We start from the raw sequence: 19,345 nt of genomic DNA, 5'->3' as shown, positions 1-19,345 counted from the left end.
TAAAAACTTTTTACAAATAATATAACCGCCTTCAAAACCACTAAAAATCAAAAAATATTACGGCTGGGAATATTATGTCTGGGTTGCTGGCACTACTTCCTCAAACAATAGCTCACCTTCTGATGTGCAATGTGAGGCTCAATAATTAAGTAGCAGATACGTTATAGTCTTCGCTAGGGTTGCCTATAATTCTTCAGAGAAATGTAGTATTTTTTAAAACAAGGTATAAAAACATATATGTATAAGTATAAGAACACTTGAAAAAAATATAGTATTTTATGGAATAAGCAAAAAAAGACAAATATATATTTGTTACTGATTAATTTCTATAAAAGTTTGGATACACGCTGTCCAATCATTTAAAAGTTAAAGAGCGTTCATATATTTTTCAAATGAGGGATTTCTTTATTGCATTATAGTGTTGAAAATATAGTATTTTTGGGTAATAATGTATATTTCTTCAACAGTAAGTATATAAGGTCAGGTGGGGCAAGTGCACCGACGGGGTAAGTGCACCTGCCCTAAAAAAATCGAGAACTATTGATGTTATACAATTACCGCAATCTTACATCTATGCTACTAACTGAAATACAGTTCCACTAAAAAACATAAATGGCTATGTTCATTTTAATACGATTTATTCGCCATTTTATTTTAAGTGTCATTTAGACCTGTAAACAGAGATGATCCTGTGAAAGATAATATCAAATATTTCAAGATATTTAACATATTTCTGTAAACCAGTAAGGTAAATACATAGTTTAAACCTTTTATTTTAACTTCCTGCCTGAATTTTAGTTATATATACTAATATAAAGGATTTTTGAGCAATGCGAAAAAAATTACCTAAAAATTGTCGAGTAGGGCAAGTGCGCCACAGTTAATAGTCGTATGGCGCACTTGCCCCTGATCCATATATAACCAACCTTTTATGGGAATATGTTTTACTAATATGAATTATTATTATTAAAATGTTATACTTAACAGCAGACGTTTTTGTACTCAAGGTATTTTGTTTTGAGCCGACTTAAATAAAAGGGCGTATTAGTTAATTCGTTTTACAAAAGAAAAACTGAAATACCTTGGTCTAGACCAACTTTACGTGAATAGGTTGCAACTGTTCGATCAGGCACGTTATCTGGATATAATACAGCTAAAACATATCAAATGTCATAAGGCCAAATTCTAAGTAATCGATGCAAGTAAGTAAGTTATAACGCATTCAAAATTGTTAATTCCTACATTTTTGTATGTTTTTTTTAGTTTTCAGAACTAAAATGGATATTGTATTAGGGCTTCCATTTTTTTATTTCAACATATCCGCACACAAAACTGTAATATAGCAAAAATCTTATATAGCAAAAAAAATCTAAAATGTTTTGAAGCCCTGATTTACAAATATATGGCGCACTTACCCCGAATTTGATTTGACAGCCATAGTTTGTTATAATATTGAGTGATTAAAAATTATCCAAGAGCAATGCGAGTAAAACTTATTTATCTATGGACTAAAATGAGTGTTTTCTTTATAATGTTTCATATTGGCGTTTTTTTTTACACAGGCGCACTTACCCCATTTCCGGAGGCAAGTGCGCCTACTACCATTTTTTTTTACTTTCAGCTAAACATTATTAATTTATGATCCGATTTCCTTGAATGGCTATAGGTTGTTATTACAAAATACCAAATATTCTTAAATTAATAAAATTACATTCTTAAGTCAGCACAAAAAGAAATTATTTTGCATTGAATCCAGCTATGAAAATTTTATGGCACACTTCCCCCGACTGACCTTAGTACGCTGACTCACAATATAGTACAATACTTACTATATATTATAGTACGGTTGGCAACCCTAGTCTTGGCGTTATTATGAATGGTAATTATTGCACTCACCAAACAATCTTATTAACCGGCGTACCGAATAAAAACATATTGTTTCTATCGTAAAGCTTTTATTGGAAAATAATAACATTTGGTAACAGGAATGTAAGTACAATAATTTAGGAAAGTAGACAATATGAACAAATTATGTTAACTGGGTATTGTATAATAAAATTCAATATAAAAGTTGTATTTTCCTTGACTACATTAAATATTTTTGGAAAAACAAATTGTAAGACGCGAGGAAAAGGCTACAGAACGTAACACAACTTTTTAAAAAAAAAATCGTTTTTTTTATGTTCGTTAGTATATCAGGTCTAAAAATTCATCGAATGTAAAATACAATAGAAGATTCAAAATATATCTTATTTCAACTAGCTGTGCACAGTTTCATCGATCTTAGTCAGCCTGTTATATCCCTCCCGACATACCTCTGCACTGATCATTCTGGAAATTGTATGTCTTTTATATAAAATTACTTTGTGAAATGACATAATTCTAACTACTAAGTATTTTCAATTTTAACGATCATAATTTTGAACTATGTTTTTTAGGGTCCGGGTACCGCAAAGTGATCCCACTGTACCTAATGGTAAGGAGAGTGGGGTCCAATAGAATGTCGACTGACGAGAGATGATTACCCCTCGACAGTCGACACCATTATGCCGGCCTGTTGGATCCGGATATACACAGGCTGACACCGGAGTGCGACACTTACGTGGGCCACTATGGCGGGTTTTAACACCGTGTGTGCGGTGGTCGCTATCCGGGCGGATATACAATACATCCTACCACTAGCAAAAATAGAGCACCATGTTCGTAGTTTTAAAAGATATAAAATGAATTCATTTTAAGTACATACAAATTTGATAACACAATTTTATTTTAAATATATAAATAATTAACAATAAATTTTATTATAAATTACCTAGGTCTATCTTTGGACTATTTAACATACCTTGACTTAGTACACGACTAGTCGACATTACCTACATACACAAAAGAACAAAATATATTAATGAAATCCTGTATCTCCGTCGTAAGGGATTTATCTAATTTACATGTCTAAGCTAATGTTAAAATAAATACTTGATTATCTTGAAGTAATTGATGTAAAGAACGATTAAATTATAAACTTAATAGTATTTTGCTAGACTTAAGTAAATTCATCATTATAATCATTATGGAACAAAGTTAGTTATATATAGACCGGACATCAGGACGCAATTTTTGCTCCAAAAGCTATTACCAATCGGTAATAAGTCGCTGTCTTATTTGAAATGTCCGTGTGACAAGATGTCACAGCGTACTTAGATATACAAAAATAATATATTTACATAAAATAAATTCACATTAAAACCGTGCAAATCATGATATGGAAACATATGAAGTATTTTATATTAATGTTTTGCTATTTCACAGCAGATTGAGTAACCAACACATAAGCGCAAAAAAATTGTTGAGCGTATAATTCTAAACTTAAATATATTTGTGATAATGTCGGAGGAGATTCATATTACATCTAAATTGTACTACTTTATAAGAGTAAAATAATATAATTTACCTTAAACATAGCTCATAAGTAAGTACATAAGATTTGTTACTCATTATTGAGGATCGTGACTCTCAATTATCTTCACTGTGATGTTTATCCGCCGGCTTCGGTCTTTTGCCTGATGGAATGCTGTATTAATGGAAACATTCAACGCACTGGAAATCTGGTCAATCCATCTTTTGGGGTTTCGTCCTCGTGGTCTCTTAACTTCCAACTTTCCAACCATGAGCACCTTTTCAGCAACAATTGAGATACAATAGGTGAAATAGCAGTGTGGTAAAAGAGAATTAAGACTTAAAGTTTGAGTTTATAGTCGCTAGATGTCGTGGGGAGTCACGTGTCGGCGACTAGAGCGAAGTCGCCATGCCAAACGACGTGATAAACAAATTCAAGACGGTGACCAGAAACACACCCACCACGGTCATGTCGTTGATAATGCCCGCTTTGTATGTGTCCTTTTTAAGGACTTTGTAGAAGTTGTTCATGACGATGCCGAGGCCCACAGCGATCTGTGAAATAAGATATTATATATAATTTCTATATACATACAGTCTTACTTATAAACTTGTTTTATGGCGGCTGTACACTCTCGTCGAGAACTCTCGCGCGCAAGGTGGAGGGACGAACGTGCCCTTGTACACTCCCGTTTATTCAGTACGCTTTGCGAACGCCGAGAAGATGGACGCGTTAGAGGTTATTATAATTACATGCACATATACCATACGAAAAAATTAAAAAGAAATGGCGTAAACGGAAATAGTGAATGCAGTGGCGCGGCGGTTCTTTCATAGAACCCCAAAAACCTGGCTTGCCTTTTGAAAAACACAACTGATATTATTTGGCCCACAGTACAACTATCGCGCTGTGGTGTTCCACCTCTGCCTACCCCTGAAAAGGGGAAAAGCTGTGATGCTATATATATATGTATGTAAGAAGTAGATTCAAGCAAACCTAACGCAAAAACACAACTGATGTATTTCGATCATACTATAACTATCGCGCTGTGGTGTTACATCTCTGCCTACCCCTAAAAAGGGGAAAAGGTGTTATGCTATATGTATTAGTATGTGAGAAGTAGTCAACCAAACTCAATGCAAAAACATAACTAAATACGTCACAGGAAAGCCAAATTCGCGATTTCGTTTTCTTGGACGACATAATTATTCTAGTTTTTTTTTTTATTTTAAAACCAAGCTACCGAAGCGATGTTGAAAAAAATTTTATGGGACCAATCTGGAGAGAAATTCTTTTGAATAAAAAAAGAATATTCCAAATCGGTTCATAAACGAGCGAGTTCTGAGGTAACAAACATACAAAAAAAAAATCACGTCGCATTGATAACCTCCTCCTTTTTTTTGAAGTCGGTTAAAAATAATATAAACGGTATAGTAACAAGCGTAAGCGGTAGCGAGAGCGATCCGCGCCGCATGCGTCGGCTGACTGGCTGCGGTCGGCCGGGGGCTACGTGACAGGCGGAGCGTACGCGCCCCGCCTGTGACGTAGGGCATTGTTAGTTGATCGCTATACATATATACCGAAAGTTGTACCATTTCTACATTGAAATTTTATTTTACAATTTTTATTTTAATGATAATAGTATTTAAGTTTTAACACTTTAATTATTAGTTTTAAGTTTATTTTATTAATTTAAAATTTTGTTTGTAAAACTGATGTTTTGTGCGAATAATATCGCCACATTAATCTTTTAAATTATTATGAATTTCTGATGATTTTAGTAATACTTTAAATATAATTGCATTATTATAATTATTGTAATGCATTTGCACTATAATTTTACATATCAGAAAGTTTTTGTCTCATTTGGAGCAGTAATTTTATAAAATAATTTTGTTTCTGAACTGGCAACATCCGTTATTTGTTTTGATTGAGCCGGTGATACATTTTTAAGTATTAGTGTTTATTAAGTTCTTTTTGTTATTTTAAAAATTTTAACATTTAAATACAAAGTACATGAGTGAAATGTTTTTTTGTGATTGTTTAAAGTGTGGGAAAAGTTTTTATCGGCGAGAATAGGTAAATATGTGAGGTTATGGTGGACAACAATAACTTCATACTAGTTGACAAGTGGCGCGAAACGTACGCCTGACTTCAAGATACTTTAAGGTATTTACAACAGCATCCAAAATTAATTGTCGTTTTGTATGCTCCCATACGAATAATCATTAAATTATATTTGTTACTGTTGCACATTTTCATGAACGAGGCATGTGTTTGGAATACATCTGGTCCATGATACCTACAATTTAATCGATGCTATCAACAATATAATATATTCTAAATCACATTCAGTTTTATTGTAAATGCATTTTATTTTATAATTTTCGTAAACAGCGAATTTTATCTAGATTATTTCGTCAATTGAGTAGGTACAGTATATGGCGAAAATTTTAAATAAATCGTGCGCATCGACACCAGAGTAATAATAGTGTTTCCACTTTTTATGAGATTAGTTGATAATTTATATAGTTTAATTGTTATTACACCACATATTTCTTTCAGAGGTTACGATGGGTCAAAACCATCTTTAGATTGAAGTGCCTAATAGGTATATTATAAAGTTATCTCGGTGGCATAGTTGTATTGCGTGCGCGCCATGACTACCACTCCGAGACAGGCAAAAATATATCTAGGGCAATAACACGTCCGTACGGTTAGAAAGCTTGCGCTCAACCGAATGACGCGAGAGTATACAGTGTTGCACTTGCGCCGCCTCGCGGGGAGAAGCGAGGCCCTCTAACTCGCGCTCAAAAAACCGACACCGAATGGAGGCCCACGAGTTACTGCGAGGCATCGCGAGACAGAACGAGTGTAGCCTGTACTCTCTCGCGCTTGCCTAGGCTCGCCGGCCCTCGACGAGACTGTACAGCCGCCATTAACTTTAAGAATTGGTTAAATAGCTGTCAAAAACATCACATGTTCCTAGTTTAAACCTTATTAAAAGGCAAGATGGCGAGTTTAGTTTACAGCTGATGGAGTAAATTTGTGTATTAACTAAGCATAACTTTGTCAATTTTTTAAACGGTTTTATTAAACGGTTTTATTTAGCTCACCCCGTTTGTTTGTTTGGGTCAAATTTAGTAATTGAAATTTAACCCTCTTCCCGTTAACCGATTGATCTGAAATTTGGTATACGCCTTTGATTCTGGTGACAATACAATTATCCATATTCAATATTATTGTGAATCCAAGATGGCTGCCGCTACAAGATGGCGGACAACTTAGAGTTTTTCAATCCCATCAATATGGATATCAAATGAAAGGGCTTGTCAAGTAGAATTCAGTGCACTATACAAAATCAAAATCAAAGATGGCCACTGCTACAAAATGGCGGATAATTTAGTTTTCAATCCCATCAATATGGGTATCAAAATAAAGGGCTTGGTAAGGATAATACAGTATACTATACAAAATTACAATATGAATCTCCCACCCAAGTGAAGATCTGGTATCCTGTCGAGGACTGTGTGGCGTTAGGGTGGCTAAAAATGATACCTCGCTAGGGGAACACCACCCAAGTTAAGGTAAAAGGTAAAAGCGCGCCGAGAACTGTATGGCATTAGGGTGGATAAAAATGATATGTCGTTAGCGTTTTCCCCTCAAGATTCAGGCACATCTTGTTGTACATAGCCTTGCCCCTCTATTGGACCTCTGGGGGGTCGACCGTAAAAATGTCCAGTCCTCGTGGGAACAAAATGGTAACAACAAATTCTACAAAAAATAAAAACACAAAAAAGCAGAAAAAAATACAAAAAACACAAAACAGCTGATATCAATAAGACTGGAGGCTTACCAGCAGAATTAGAAATATTTGTGGGAGCAAAAGTCATGTTGCGGTCCAATATTGACGTTTCAAAGGGATTAGTTAATGGCGCTATAGGATATATCAACGAAATCGTTTGGTCCCTATTTCGTCGAACTCAGATGTATGTACGAAAGCCATACAGTTTCCAGCCAAGTTTAATTACGGGACGGCTGAAAGACGAATGTTGCCCTTAATATTGTCTTGGGCTTCCACGGTGTATAAAATAAAATGTATTGAAGACTTTGACTGCAATAAACTAACAGGCAAGAAACCTTGCAATAATGAGGCACTCAACGAATTGAATAGAATGAGAAATACAAACTAAAAACTTGAAAATAAAAAAGTAAACAATTTTTTTTAAGTTAAACGGTTTTATATTGCAGATAAATTTACTAAAAGCTAAAAAATAATTTCATGGATACAGTCATGGGTACCAATATGTATACATTGTTATATTTCCAAAATAAAGTAACTCGTAACCTACTCACTTTCTGGAAATATCTATGGTCACATAAATTCCTAAAAATGCAATATACATTTATGTAAACACCTATAACAAAAGATGTCATTTTGAAATATACAAATTTTAAACATATGCATTGATTAAACTAAAATAAAATCGTGGGGCACGTCCACTTTAAATGAATTTTGGATGACCTTTGGGATTAACTGTATCATATTCATTGAATAATGAAATGATAACTTTAAGATAATCTTTGATAGTTTTAGATATTGGACGTGCCCCACGATTTTATTTTAGTTTAATCAATGCATATGTTTAAAATTTGTATATTTCAAAATGACATCTTTTGTCATAGGTGTTTACATAAATGTATATTGCATTTTTACGAATTTTTATAAGTTAGACTGATAATGTCTGTATTTATATCAAAGTGAAATGCTGCACGTTAATAAATAGGTACATAACTTAAGGATGGTTGAACTGATTTAGCCTGTAGTAATAAGTTTCTCTTGGTTATTTGTCATATTCCAAATCAGGTTTAAATAGAAAGACATTATATAAGTCATTATAATCTAAGAGTGGCGTGAAAGCCTCGATGGGGTAGATATATAACAATACAACTGCAGTGCAGCTGAGGTCTCTGTTTTGATCTCGGATTGTGTAAAGTGATTGATTTTCATACTCAGTATTAACCCGGAGACTGGAATTCGTGCTCGATATGTCGACAGGCTCACCTCCATTACTTTATGTGACGAAATACACATAGCTTAAATAGAGTAGCAAGGGGGCACTTGCCGGCCTGTCTACCCCTTCGAGGACAAAACGCTTGAGTGAGTGTAAGACTGTCGTAGAACTTACTTGCAGAATAATGCTAGCGGCGATTAGGGTCAAGTTGAAGTAATAATACGGCTGGGTGTTCGAAGAATCTAGAAGGTTGTGTAGCTGATTCACGTTGGCGGATAACAGCCCTAAGTCCGCAATGCCCAGAGCGGAGATCTTGTTTAACTGGTATGTTACCAATTTTGGCGGCACCTAAAATGTTAAATGAAATCCACATTCAGTTTCGTGACGCAGATACCTCTACTTTTTTTAGTTTAGTAGACTCGCGGCAAGCCAAGTATAAAATTTGTTCTGAGAGAAGTGATTAATGGAGTAGAATAAATCACTAAGTTGGGGTATATTCTTTCGCTTTCTGCTTTGTAATCACATCACAAGCATGGGACGTTTATTGACTAAGGCCGGATTTGTTTATCTGTGGTCAGGTACAGTTGAAACCCGATCACACTGGCGAATTGCAAATAATTTCACAGGGAGGCGAACGCGTCCAGTGTTAAAAGACCGTTAGCAATACTTGACCACAGATGGAACGACTCTGGTTTACTAATAGATTAGGTGGCTTCCAAGTGATTACCGCTTCCTACCCGCCAAAATGCATACCTATATATGGTGGGTTTTTTAGACGGAATAGCGAGGGCAGTAACAACTACCCAAACTGTTGGAGCTGTGAGAAAAAATATTGTTCGTACCTCGGGCACTGGTGAGATGCGATCGTCGTCACCAAATCCACTCTGGATCTCGCCACCACCATCTGCAACCATTTTTATTAACAACAACTCCGCAAAGTGAATTTGTGAAATGCAAAAAGAATCTCTTAACCGCTGTCGCCATAAAAAAGTTTATAAGAAGCCTTAATTACAAAAATCCTGTGAGGTTGACAAAAACATGAGTAACTAACACAAGTTGTGATCCCCCCGAGGCAATTCTTGTGCCCTCGGTGTCCACACCGAATGCACGCCCATGCACGGGGGGACATTTGTCACGGACCTAGACACACAGAGAGTGTGTCTATACTCCCATGGGTGCAAGTTCACGTGGGGGGTCAGATAGGGACTCGTTGAACATTTCTCTCGGCCCATCCTATTACTTCCTCTTCCTTCCCCCCTATTTCTCCTCTTCCCCTTTTCCTCCTGGCCCCTGCATTCGTTAAGCCGGGAGGAACCAGTATACCGTTCGCAGGTTCCTCCCGGTGATGACTGCAGGATCAGCCGTTAAAAAACAAGTTGCGACGATAGCCTAGTTGGTTGTGGGACGGACTGCCGAGACGAATGTCCGCAGGTTCAAATCCCAAGGGCACACACCACTGACTTTTCTAAAAAAAAATGTGTGTATTCTTTATGAATTTATCGTTCGCTTTAACGGTGAAGGAAAACATCGTGAGGAAACCTGCACATCTGAGAAGTTCTCTATAGGAATTTCGAAGGTGTGTAAAGTCTACCAATCCGCACTAGGCCAGCGTGGTGGACTAAGGCCTAATCCCTCTCAGTAGTAGAGGAGGCCCGTGCCCAACAGTGAGACAGTATATGATAATACGGGGTTGATATTATTATTATTATTATTTGTTTTATGTTATTTATTTATGAATGTTATTATTTGTTCATGCATTTCAAAATAACTAAAATACTGAAAATTTTAGACTTTTACAGATTAATATTGAATGCACATATGAACCGTTAAAGAAACGATTTTGTATTTTATGTGACAACAGCGGCAAAGCATCGAAGGTCCCCACTATTATAATTCTCTTTACCCCAAAGAACAAAATCTCATCTGTAAAATGTCTAATTGCAGTATAAAGGTTTTAATTTAAATGAAAATATAATTACTCACCTCCAAATAGAAATAATTTTCTGATAACAATCAATAGTTTTGAAATGAGTAATTGATATTTATATTTTCACTTAAAACCTTCATACTACAAAAATAATTTTAACAAAAAGTAAACCGCCTTCAAAACCACTCAAAACCAAAACATAATTACACATAACAAGTATATATTGGATACCAATTTTGGAGTCGGTGCCTAATTAAAATTGCTAGCTAGCTAACTAAATATAGCTATATTTCTTGCATAGTCTATCTATGAGCTACATTTCTTTCAAATGAATTAAAAGGAGTAGGTTCGCGTTTCTACTAACAAACATACACAGTGAAAGGTGTAATACCAAGGACATGTATGGTGTTTCATCTCTTTCTTTCCTCTTTTTCGGGAGTGTAATACACCCACATTTGACCAGCTATATGTAACAGGGGAAGAATTTGGGTAGTGTACAGTTCACAAATTTAAATATTTCCTTAATAGCTTCCATTTGCTGTGCTGCGGCGGTGCGTTCATCTCCGGTGACGATCTGACTTGCTGACTTTGTACGCTGGCAGCACATTGTTTTCGTATATTTCTTAATGTATTTATCTAGCTTAACTAGCAATTTTAATTAGGCACCGACTCCAAAATTGGTATCCGATATATGTAACTGTTATGTGAAATTATTTTTTGGTTTTGAGAGGTTTTTGATGGCGGTTTAATTTTTTGTTAAAATTATTATTATTATTATTTGCTTTTTTGTGTTATTAGAAAATAGACCGTCTCAATGGCATTGTTGTGTTTCGCTCACGATACGACTATGGCGCTGAGGAGTTACACATCTGAGTACCACTGAAAGGGGAAAAGTTGTGATGCTATATATATGTATGTAAGAAGTAGAATCAAGCAAACCTAACGCAAAAACACAACTGATATATTTGGCTCACAGTACAACTATCGCGCTGTGGTGTTACACCTCTGCCTACCCCTTGAAAAGGGGAAAAGGTGTGATGCTATATATATGTAGGTATATATGTAAGAACTAGAGGCAACTAAACCCAACGCAATAACACAACTAATGTGTTTCGCTCACAGTACGACTATCGCGCTCAAATGTTACACCTCTGTCTACCCCTGAAAAGGGGAAAAGGTGTGATGCTATATATATATCTATGTAAGAAGTAGATTCAAGCAAACCTAACGCAAAAACACAACTGATATATTTCGATCATACTACAACTATCGCGCTGTGGTGTTACATCTCTGCCTACCCCTAAAAAGTGGAGAAGGTGTGATGCTATATACATATACGTATGTATCTAAGACCTAGAGTCAATTAAACCCAACCCAAAAACATAACTGAATGTTTCACACACAGTACGACTATCGCGATAAAATGTTACGCCTCTGCCTACCCCTGACACGAGGAAAAGGTGTTATGCTGTATGTATAAGTATGTGAGAAGTACAGTCAACCAAACTCAATGCAAAAACATAACTAAATACGTCACAGGAAAGCTTTAATTTTAAAAACAAACTACCGAAGCGATGTTAAAAAAAATGTTATGGGACCAATCTGGAGAGAAATTCTTTTGAATAAAAAAAGAATTTTCCAAATCGTTTCATAAATGAGCGAGTTCTGAGGTGACAAACATACAAAAAAAAAATCACGTCGATTTGATAACCTCTTCGTTTTATTGAAGTCGTTTAAAAGTGCATTTTGCAGATGTGGTTTTGATCTTTGGGACCGTCGATATATCGAAATCCGTGAAATTTAGGGCATTTGAGGGTATGGGCAGGGAATGTAATTTGTGTTACCATGCGGGCCGTCATTGTCGTCCAGGAGTCCGACGTCGGTGCCGGAGTCCGCGGCGCTGTCGGGCTCCTCCACGTCTCCGGCAAACTCGTCGGCCTCAGGCTCTGGGGAAATATTTCATAACATATTAGCTTTAGATTTGACAAAGATTCAGTGAGTGCTGCCATAGGATAAAATCACTGGCGATGTAGATGGTAGATGGTAGTGTTTTTTTGGGGGAGCGGTCGTATCTCTTACCATCAGGCGAGCAGCATGCTCGGCTCATCATTCAACATAAATAAAAGAATTGTTGCCATGTAGGTCTAGTGGCAGTCTACATTGTTTAAGAACTGTGACCGTTATAGGTTGACCTCTGACACATCTCGGAGGCCATGTATATTATTATAGGCACCCACTTACCATAAGGTAACATACCTGTGTACCCTGAGTGTTAAGAAATACCCTTAATCTCAAGTAAACTTACTTACCATCGGATAATGGTTGTTGCTTTTCATTGTTTGCCTTCACCAGTCGTGGTATCTTTGAGTTGTGGCCGTGGACTCTGGGCAAATTCGACTATAAAACAAAAGTATAACATTGATTAGGCAATAAATACATATAATGTATTATCTCCTTAGCACGTCTAAATCCTTTGCCGACGTAAAACGTGGCTTATTGATTACATAATCTGCCTAAATTCAGAAATTGGTCTCATGGAACATTGTGGCGAAGGCGCCTAGGTACCCGTTGCGCCCTCGTCGCCAAAGGTGGCTCCGTGTCGGGTACTGCTTGCTTAAAGAGCCTCGGGGATACCACGTCTTTCTCATATTTAAAAGAAAAAAATAACTATCTTATTGTAATATTTTATAATTAATATACAATTTTCCTTAAAAAAACGAGGCGCCGCGCCGCGCCGTGCTTTAGTCACAGCGTGCGCGGATTACAGATGCAGCGCTTCAGTCGTGAATAAAAAAAACCAAGAAATAATTTTCGCTATTAATATAATAAGTATGTAATTTTTTTTTATTTTAATATTTCTTACTATTGAATGGCTGCACGCTATACCCTATGCTAATTTACTAGTAAGTCGGAAACCTCGTCATGAGAATAACAAGTTACTACGAAAATGTAAAAACAATATACTGTTAATGCTAAAATCAACTACCGCTGAAAATCTATCGGATCATAACAATATTATAAAATACCAAATTCATAAGACATAATAATTCGTGTTAATAAAATACAAGCATCAGAGTGTATTGTGATCGTGCACTTTATTGCAAGCGCGGTGCGCCTGATCAATATCGCATAGCAAAGTGGGCGGGCGACCATTTGCAATATTTTCATTTTTCCCGCTATAATTAAGAGTTAACTTAGGATGGATTATTAAAGCCTCAAAACTAGTAGTGATTCTTCTCTTATGACGTGTGTTTGTGGATGGTGAAGGACACTTAACATAAAGTGATGCACATGTGCCATCCTGTTCTATAAATAAATAATGTAGCTTACACAGAGGCTTTTCTCCTTAGCGCCTGCTTTACGTAAACTGCAAATTCAATCGACGCATGAAATTGCTAATAGTGCAAAGACGCACTCTTGTTTATGAACTAAGCGATCATCGTGGCTCGAGCACACAACTGATAACGGTCAAACAGACGGTCCTGGAACTATGGAGGGTGTGTCGTGTGTCGGCAATAAATTACCGATCGACACAGGACGGCCTTGAAACTCTGTACTGTCTACTTATTGTAGACCTACTGTCATACACGATATGGGCCATCATCGAACTCAGTATCTGAGTACACTGCATAAACATGTGAGGGTGTAAACTTATTTTTATGGTAATTCTCAAGTAATACTCATATAATACGATTATAATACAGAAAATTATACGTAAGATAATAAAGGTAATGCAAGAAACTTATTGATTAATTTATTTAAATATTTTTGCGTAACTCTATCTAATCAATAAAATTACACACAGTAAAACAGATGAAGTTAAATAATGCAGTAAAATGTAACTCTGTTCAAATATTGCATGGTTCACCGCATCTAGAATTACCTAAGTAGAGTATTTGTGCTCCGCGCTAACTTACACTTTTATGCACTATTTTGCAAACCTTTTGAATAATTGTTGAATTAAATAATATAGGTATGGCGTTATAGTTACTCACCACATGTTTCCCGGCACTACTAAGCTGTCTTCTAGCGTTTTGTCGTGCACTCTTTTTTGAGACTACAAATTTAGGCGCGAACACGCGCGCCGGGCGCGATTTTCTGGTTTTATTCACTTTTTTAGGAATTTCATTCACAAATTCGAAACTTGATTGCTGTCCCGCCATTATTTGGTTTAAAAATGTGTCAATGGGTTAATGAAACAATAGTTTAATTAAATGTTATCGGAATGCGATTGTCTTTTGGTTGAGCAGACACTGTAATGACTGATAGTCATCGCGCCGCACGCGCCGAATATGCCGCGGCGCCGCGCCCTCCACCACACTCTCTCCGCATCGCTGTGATTGGTCGCTGTGCATCGCGCCCTACTACAGCTGAACTCTACGTTTTCCAAGTCTGCATCTCCGCTCTAACTGGCGCGGTGGCATGTCTCCATTGCGTGGTTTATAAAACTAGTAAACCTCATTGTACCTTATGCCAATAATAATTAGGTACATCTTTACGTATTTGAATTATTAAGTTCGCGTTGAAAGCTAAAACGTGTATTTTTTTATACAACCGCGTGATGAGAAGAGCGTTGGCCGCATGGTAGAGCCACGCGTAGACATCTGCAAATTATTGCAAATTATTGCAAATTTTTGCATTTTTCTGTTAAGGCACTGGCCCGTAGTCAGGAGGATGGGGGATGGGCCCAGTGGATCGGGACATCTTGAAAATGCCGCCACGGTATCCCTTGCCTGTCGCAAAAGGTGATTAAACAAGCCTTGAAAGCTGTGACGAGTACTGCTATTACTAGAATAATGAAGCGGCTTCGAGATAGACTACATTGCGGGCAGTTAGTGTCCCACAGTCGTAATACTCACCAATAAAGTTTGATCGCGTTTCGAGAGAACTTTAGCCCCTTCATGCAGAGTACTCGCCAAGTCCGTAATATTTTAGGATTAAAATACATATTATATTATAATAATAATATCTGCCTTGTATTATATACTGTCCTACTGTTGGGCACGGACCTCTTCTACTACTGAGAGGGATTAGGCCTTAGTTCACCACGCTGGCCTAGTGCGAATTGGTAGACTTCACACATTCCTATAGAGAATTTCTGAGGTTTGCAGGTTTCCTCACGATGTTTTTTTCCTTCACCGTTAAAGCAAGCGGCAATTCACAAAGAATACACACATAAGTTTAGAAAAGTGAGAGGTGTGTGTTCTTGGGATTTCAATCTGCGGACATTCGACTCGACAGAGCGATCCACACCCAACTAAGCTATCGCCGCTGTATGATATTATTATGAATTCATAAAAATACCTATTTTAGGGGGTGGGGCTTGCCCATACCGGGTTATTGAGGCTAATAAATAATTTATTAAAAACAATCTCAATTCGACGCGTATTTTTAAAAATATCTTTTATCTCGGAACTCAGTAGTTTATTAACCGATTTGGAAAAATATTTTTTTTATCTGAAACAATTTACTTCCTAATTAGTCCCATAATATTTTTTCTGAATTGGTTTAGTAGTTTGGTTCCTCAATTAAAACGAATGCTATAAGTATGCTATAAGTATAAACAACCGAGTTGGCCGCCGCTGTATAGAAAATATTAGTCTTAGCATTCCAAGGTTTCGTAACGATATATTGCACAACTAGATTGCATTTTATCCATATTTTTGGAAGATTTGATCTCAGTGGGAAGTGGGAAAGTTGTTATAAAACTGTACAAGCACAATAACTTAAAAGATATGCCAACACTGTAGGGGTTTGTTTTGTGATATATTCAGACCGCTGCTGGAGACGTGTGACCACTGACCTGTACGACTGAGAGGTGTGTAGTACATATTACATAATCTGCATTACGTTCGTCAATAACATTAGCATTCATGGAATAATGGCAATTAAAGAAGGTCACAATATCCATCAATTGGAATACAACAGTGCTTGCATGTTGGTGCCATGGTGGTAATGTGTCACAGTAGGCATGCGCCGCGTGATTCACGTTACGTCATAGCTATAACACGCCGAGCTTTCTGTATGTATCTGATATTATAACGAGTATTCATACACAAAAAAACTTGTTAATATTATAAATGTGAATGTTTCTATTCGATAGAAATACGCAGAAACCGCTGAACGGATTTGGATGAAATTCGACAAACGGATAGACATGTCCCAGATAAACACAATATAGTAATTTGTTCCTGTTTTTCAAATCGGATTTTTTAATAGATGGTGCTGTGGATTGCTACAGTGACGTACAAAGCTACGAGTAAACTCAGTATAATACTCTGCGTGAATCCGCGCCGCGCCTCTGGGCGTGCGCTGGCGGGCGAATCAGCTAAACACCGATCGCGTTACGAGAAATGATTGCAATTTATTGCAGATAAAGCTAATTAACAAAACAATGGTTTCCTGGTTGATTTTACTCTTTGTATGTACTCTCGCCCATTCTATGTGTGGGTAAGTGGTCTATATCGCTAACCGTTACCTTAGTGGTTTTACTTACTTTGTAATGGGTCCTTTACAACTACCAATGGCCCAATGTGCAATATAGTGAATTAAGGATAATCCAGAACTTTGCTAAACATATGTTAATCAAGGTAACTTAATCTATTAATAAGTGGAATCACTTAATCTAGTCATGCGACAAAAAAAACTGACATGAGCACTCATGACAAAACAATGACCCCACAATGAAAGGCTCTAAGTCCAGCTCGCCGTGTAATGTCAGGGACTGGCTCAAATCTCAGTCCGCCGCTACTTGCTCGCAATTACTTGGCCCACTAGTCTCTGGCGACGATGCCGCACGAGGTCAGGAAATTTGGGAACTGGCTTGAGGTAGTTCTGCGACCTTCCAGTCCCTTGACTCCTCACCGGAAGCCCACGACTGGCGCAGACGTCCGTAAGCACGATTTCGGTATCGTCGATTTATCAAGGGCGTTTCCGCAGGCTGAGAACAAGTTATATAAATCTATCAGCACTTGCGCGAACATCCCCGAATATCGGTAACAACTGGCGGTATACTAATTAGTTGTGCACACTTACCCCGTGGCCGAAACAGTATTTACACACACTCCGTACTATGTCTCAATATCTCACACGTGATTATTACTTCGCGACACTCTCGCAATCTCACTTAAAAACTTAATAATAACGGACACTACTCAACTCCTCCGTGTCACGTCAATCCTTCCTTTCTTTCCACCAGCGAAACTTCTTCTACCCCACATTTATTTTTATTTTTTGCTGTCAGTTCGTTCAAATACAAATGCGAGTTAATCTATTATTGAAACGTGCCTAGTAACGCCATCTATGGTGCCCGATAAAATTAATTCATTACATATCCCCCCTCCTCTAAAGAATCCAACCGGATTCAAACCAAACGTTTAAGATCACAGGAATTCCATTTACCTAAGTCCTTGCCTTTGAGACTATTTAATTTGTAAACATCACTCGATATTCTTTCAACTACTATTGCTTTTTCGAACTTAGGCGCTAACTTAGACATGAAAGTCTTGTCAGCATTAGACAAGACTTTTGTACGTTTCCACACTAAGTCACCCACTTTATATTCACAAGTACGGCGTCTTTCATTATATCTTCTGCTATTGAATTCATGTGATTGTCGAATTTTCTCGTAAACATCTTCGTAAATTTTACTTCTAAAAGCTAGGTTTCTTTCAAATTTTTCTTTATCAAAAGTAATAGTGCTATTTGGTTCAAAACTATAGGCTTTCTTGCCGTGGATTGATGTTTCACGTCCAAAGAACAAATAAGACGGTGTCTTCCCTGTTACTTCGTGAACAGATGTTCTGAGGGCATGTCCAATATGTGGTATATATTTGTCCCATTCCCTGTGGTCATTCTCAACATAAGAAGCTATCGCCACCCCAATTACTTTGTTCACGCGCTCCGTAGGGTTTGCTTGAGGATGGTAGAAGGGGGTATGCCATAGCTTCACACCATATTCTGATATTAATTCTTTAAATTGATTGGATACAAATTGTTTCCCATTATCACACACAATGACGTTAGGAGTGCCGAACATCAGGAATATCTGTTCTTCCAGAATGTTTGTAATTGTTGACGCTTTCCCGTTCCTTATTGGATAAAGAAAGCAAAATTTGCTAAACCAACAAGATATAACTAATAACATGGTATTTCCCCGCTTGGATTTAGGAAAGGGTCCCATGAGATCCATGGAAATTATTTGAAGTGGCTCAGTAACCTCTCGTTGTCTTCCCATTAATCCGGATGGTCTTAGTTGTGAGTTCTTGTGTTTTGCGCATATTTCACATTTCCGTACATATTCTTTTACGTCTTGTATAAGTGACGGCCAAAAATAATGCTGCCTTACTCGATTAACAGTTTTCTTTACCCCCAAGTGGCCAGATTTGGGATCATCATGGCATTCCTTAAGTACTTGATCTCGCAGTTTTTCTGGAATGACAAGCTTCCAACAGTAATTTCGTTTGGGAATTGTTTTAATTTAAGATATTTCATGTCATGAAAGCACCATGTCCTCCTTTGACTTATACCATTCATCTTTATCTTCCGGGGCTATGTTATCAATGATATTAATTTCTTCCGGAATCGCTCTAGACAATGCATCAGGCACAATATTATATCTGCCCTTGCGATGCACTATCTCATAATCAAACTGCTGAAGCCGCATTGCCCATCTTGCTAACCGCCCATGTGGGTCTTTATTACGGTAGAGCCACTGAAGAGCACTATGGTCCGAAATTACCTTAAAGTGTGTTCCCTCAACATACGGACGAAATTGTTCTACAGCATGGATGACACTTAGGAGTTCTCGCTCAGATGCTGAGTACTTCCGTTCTCTTTCAGAAAGTTTTTTGCTGGTATAGGCAATGGGAACTTCTAGACCGTCAATGTTCTGAATTAATACGCCACCGGTACCCATATTAGAGGCATCACATTGTATGGAAAACGGTTTCGTAAAATCAGGTACTCTTAATACTGGTGTAGAAGTTAAGGCCGTCTTAAGACTAACAA

The 19,345-nt window shown here is 37.2% G+C and overlaps 1 protein-coding gene across 1 annotated transcript; it reads right to left on the bottom strand.

The window, feature by feature from the left end:
* Positions 1-3,344: 3,344 nt before the first annotated feature.
* LOC119191283 lies at positions 3,345-14,499 on the bottom strand. Its single transcript, XM_037445195.1, has 6 exons — positions 14,332-14,499; positions 12,646-12,733; positions 12,181-12,282; positions 9,252-9,313; positions 8,584-8,757; positions 3,345-3,948 (listed from the first exon to the last, which is right to left on the bottom strand). Exons 1-6 carry the CDS (start codon positions 14,497-14,499, stop codon positions 3,787-3,789), a joined length of 756 nt encoding a protein of 251 aa, XP_037301092.1. The 3' UTR covers positions 3,345-3,786.
* Positions 14,500-19,345: the final 4,846 nt, after the last annotated feature.

This window comes from Manduca sexta, unplaced genomic scaffold (assembly GCF_014839805.1).
Source record: "Manduca sexta isolate Smith_Timp_Sample1 unplaced genomic scaffold, JHU_Msex_v1.0 HiC_scaffold_1301, whole genome shotgun sequence".
NCBI classification, from domain to species: Eukaryota; Metazoa; Arthropoda; class Insecta; order Lepidoptera; family Sphingidae; genus Manduca; species Manduca sexta.
The sequence above is the reverse complement of the archived record's forward strand: the minus strand, read 5'-3'. Positions and strand labels throughout refer to the sequence as shown.

Bases quoted from the DNA above. Each gene is read 5' to 3' on its own strand.
- LOC119191283 (XM_037445195.1), bottom strand. From the start codon at position 14,499: ATGGCGGGACAGCAATCAAGTTTCGAATTTGTGAATGAAATTCCTAAA. The intron at 12,283-12,645 runs GTAAGTAAGTTT...ATATTTCCCCAG, and splicing joins GCAACAACCATTATCCGATG to AGCCTGAGGCCGACGAGTTT. The intron at 8,758-9,251 runs GTACGAACAATA...TTAACATTTTAG, and splicing joins GCATCTCACCAGTGCCCGAG to GTGCCGCCAAAATTGGTAAC.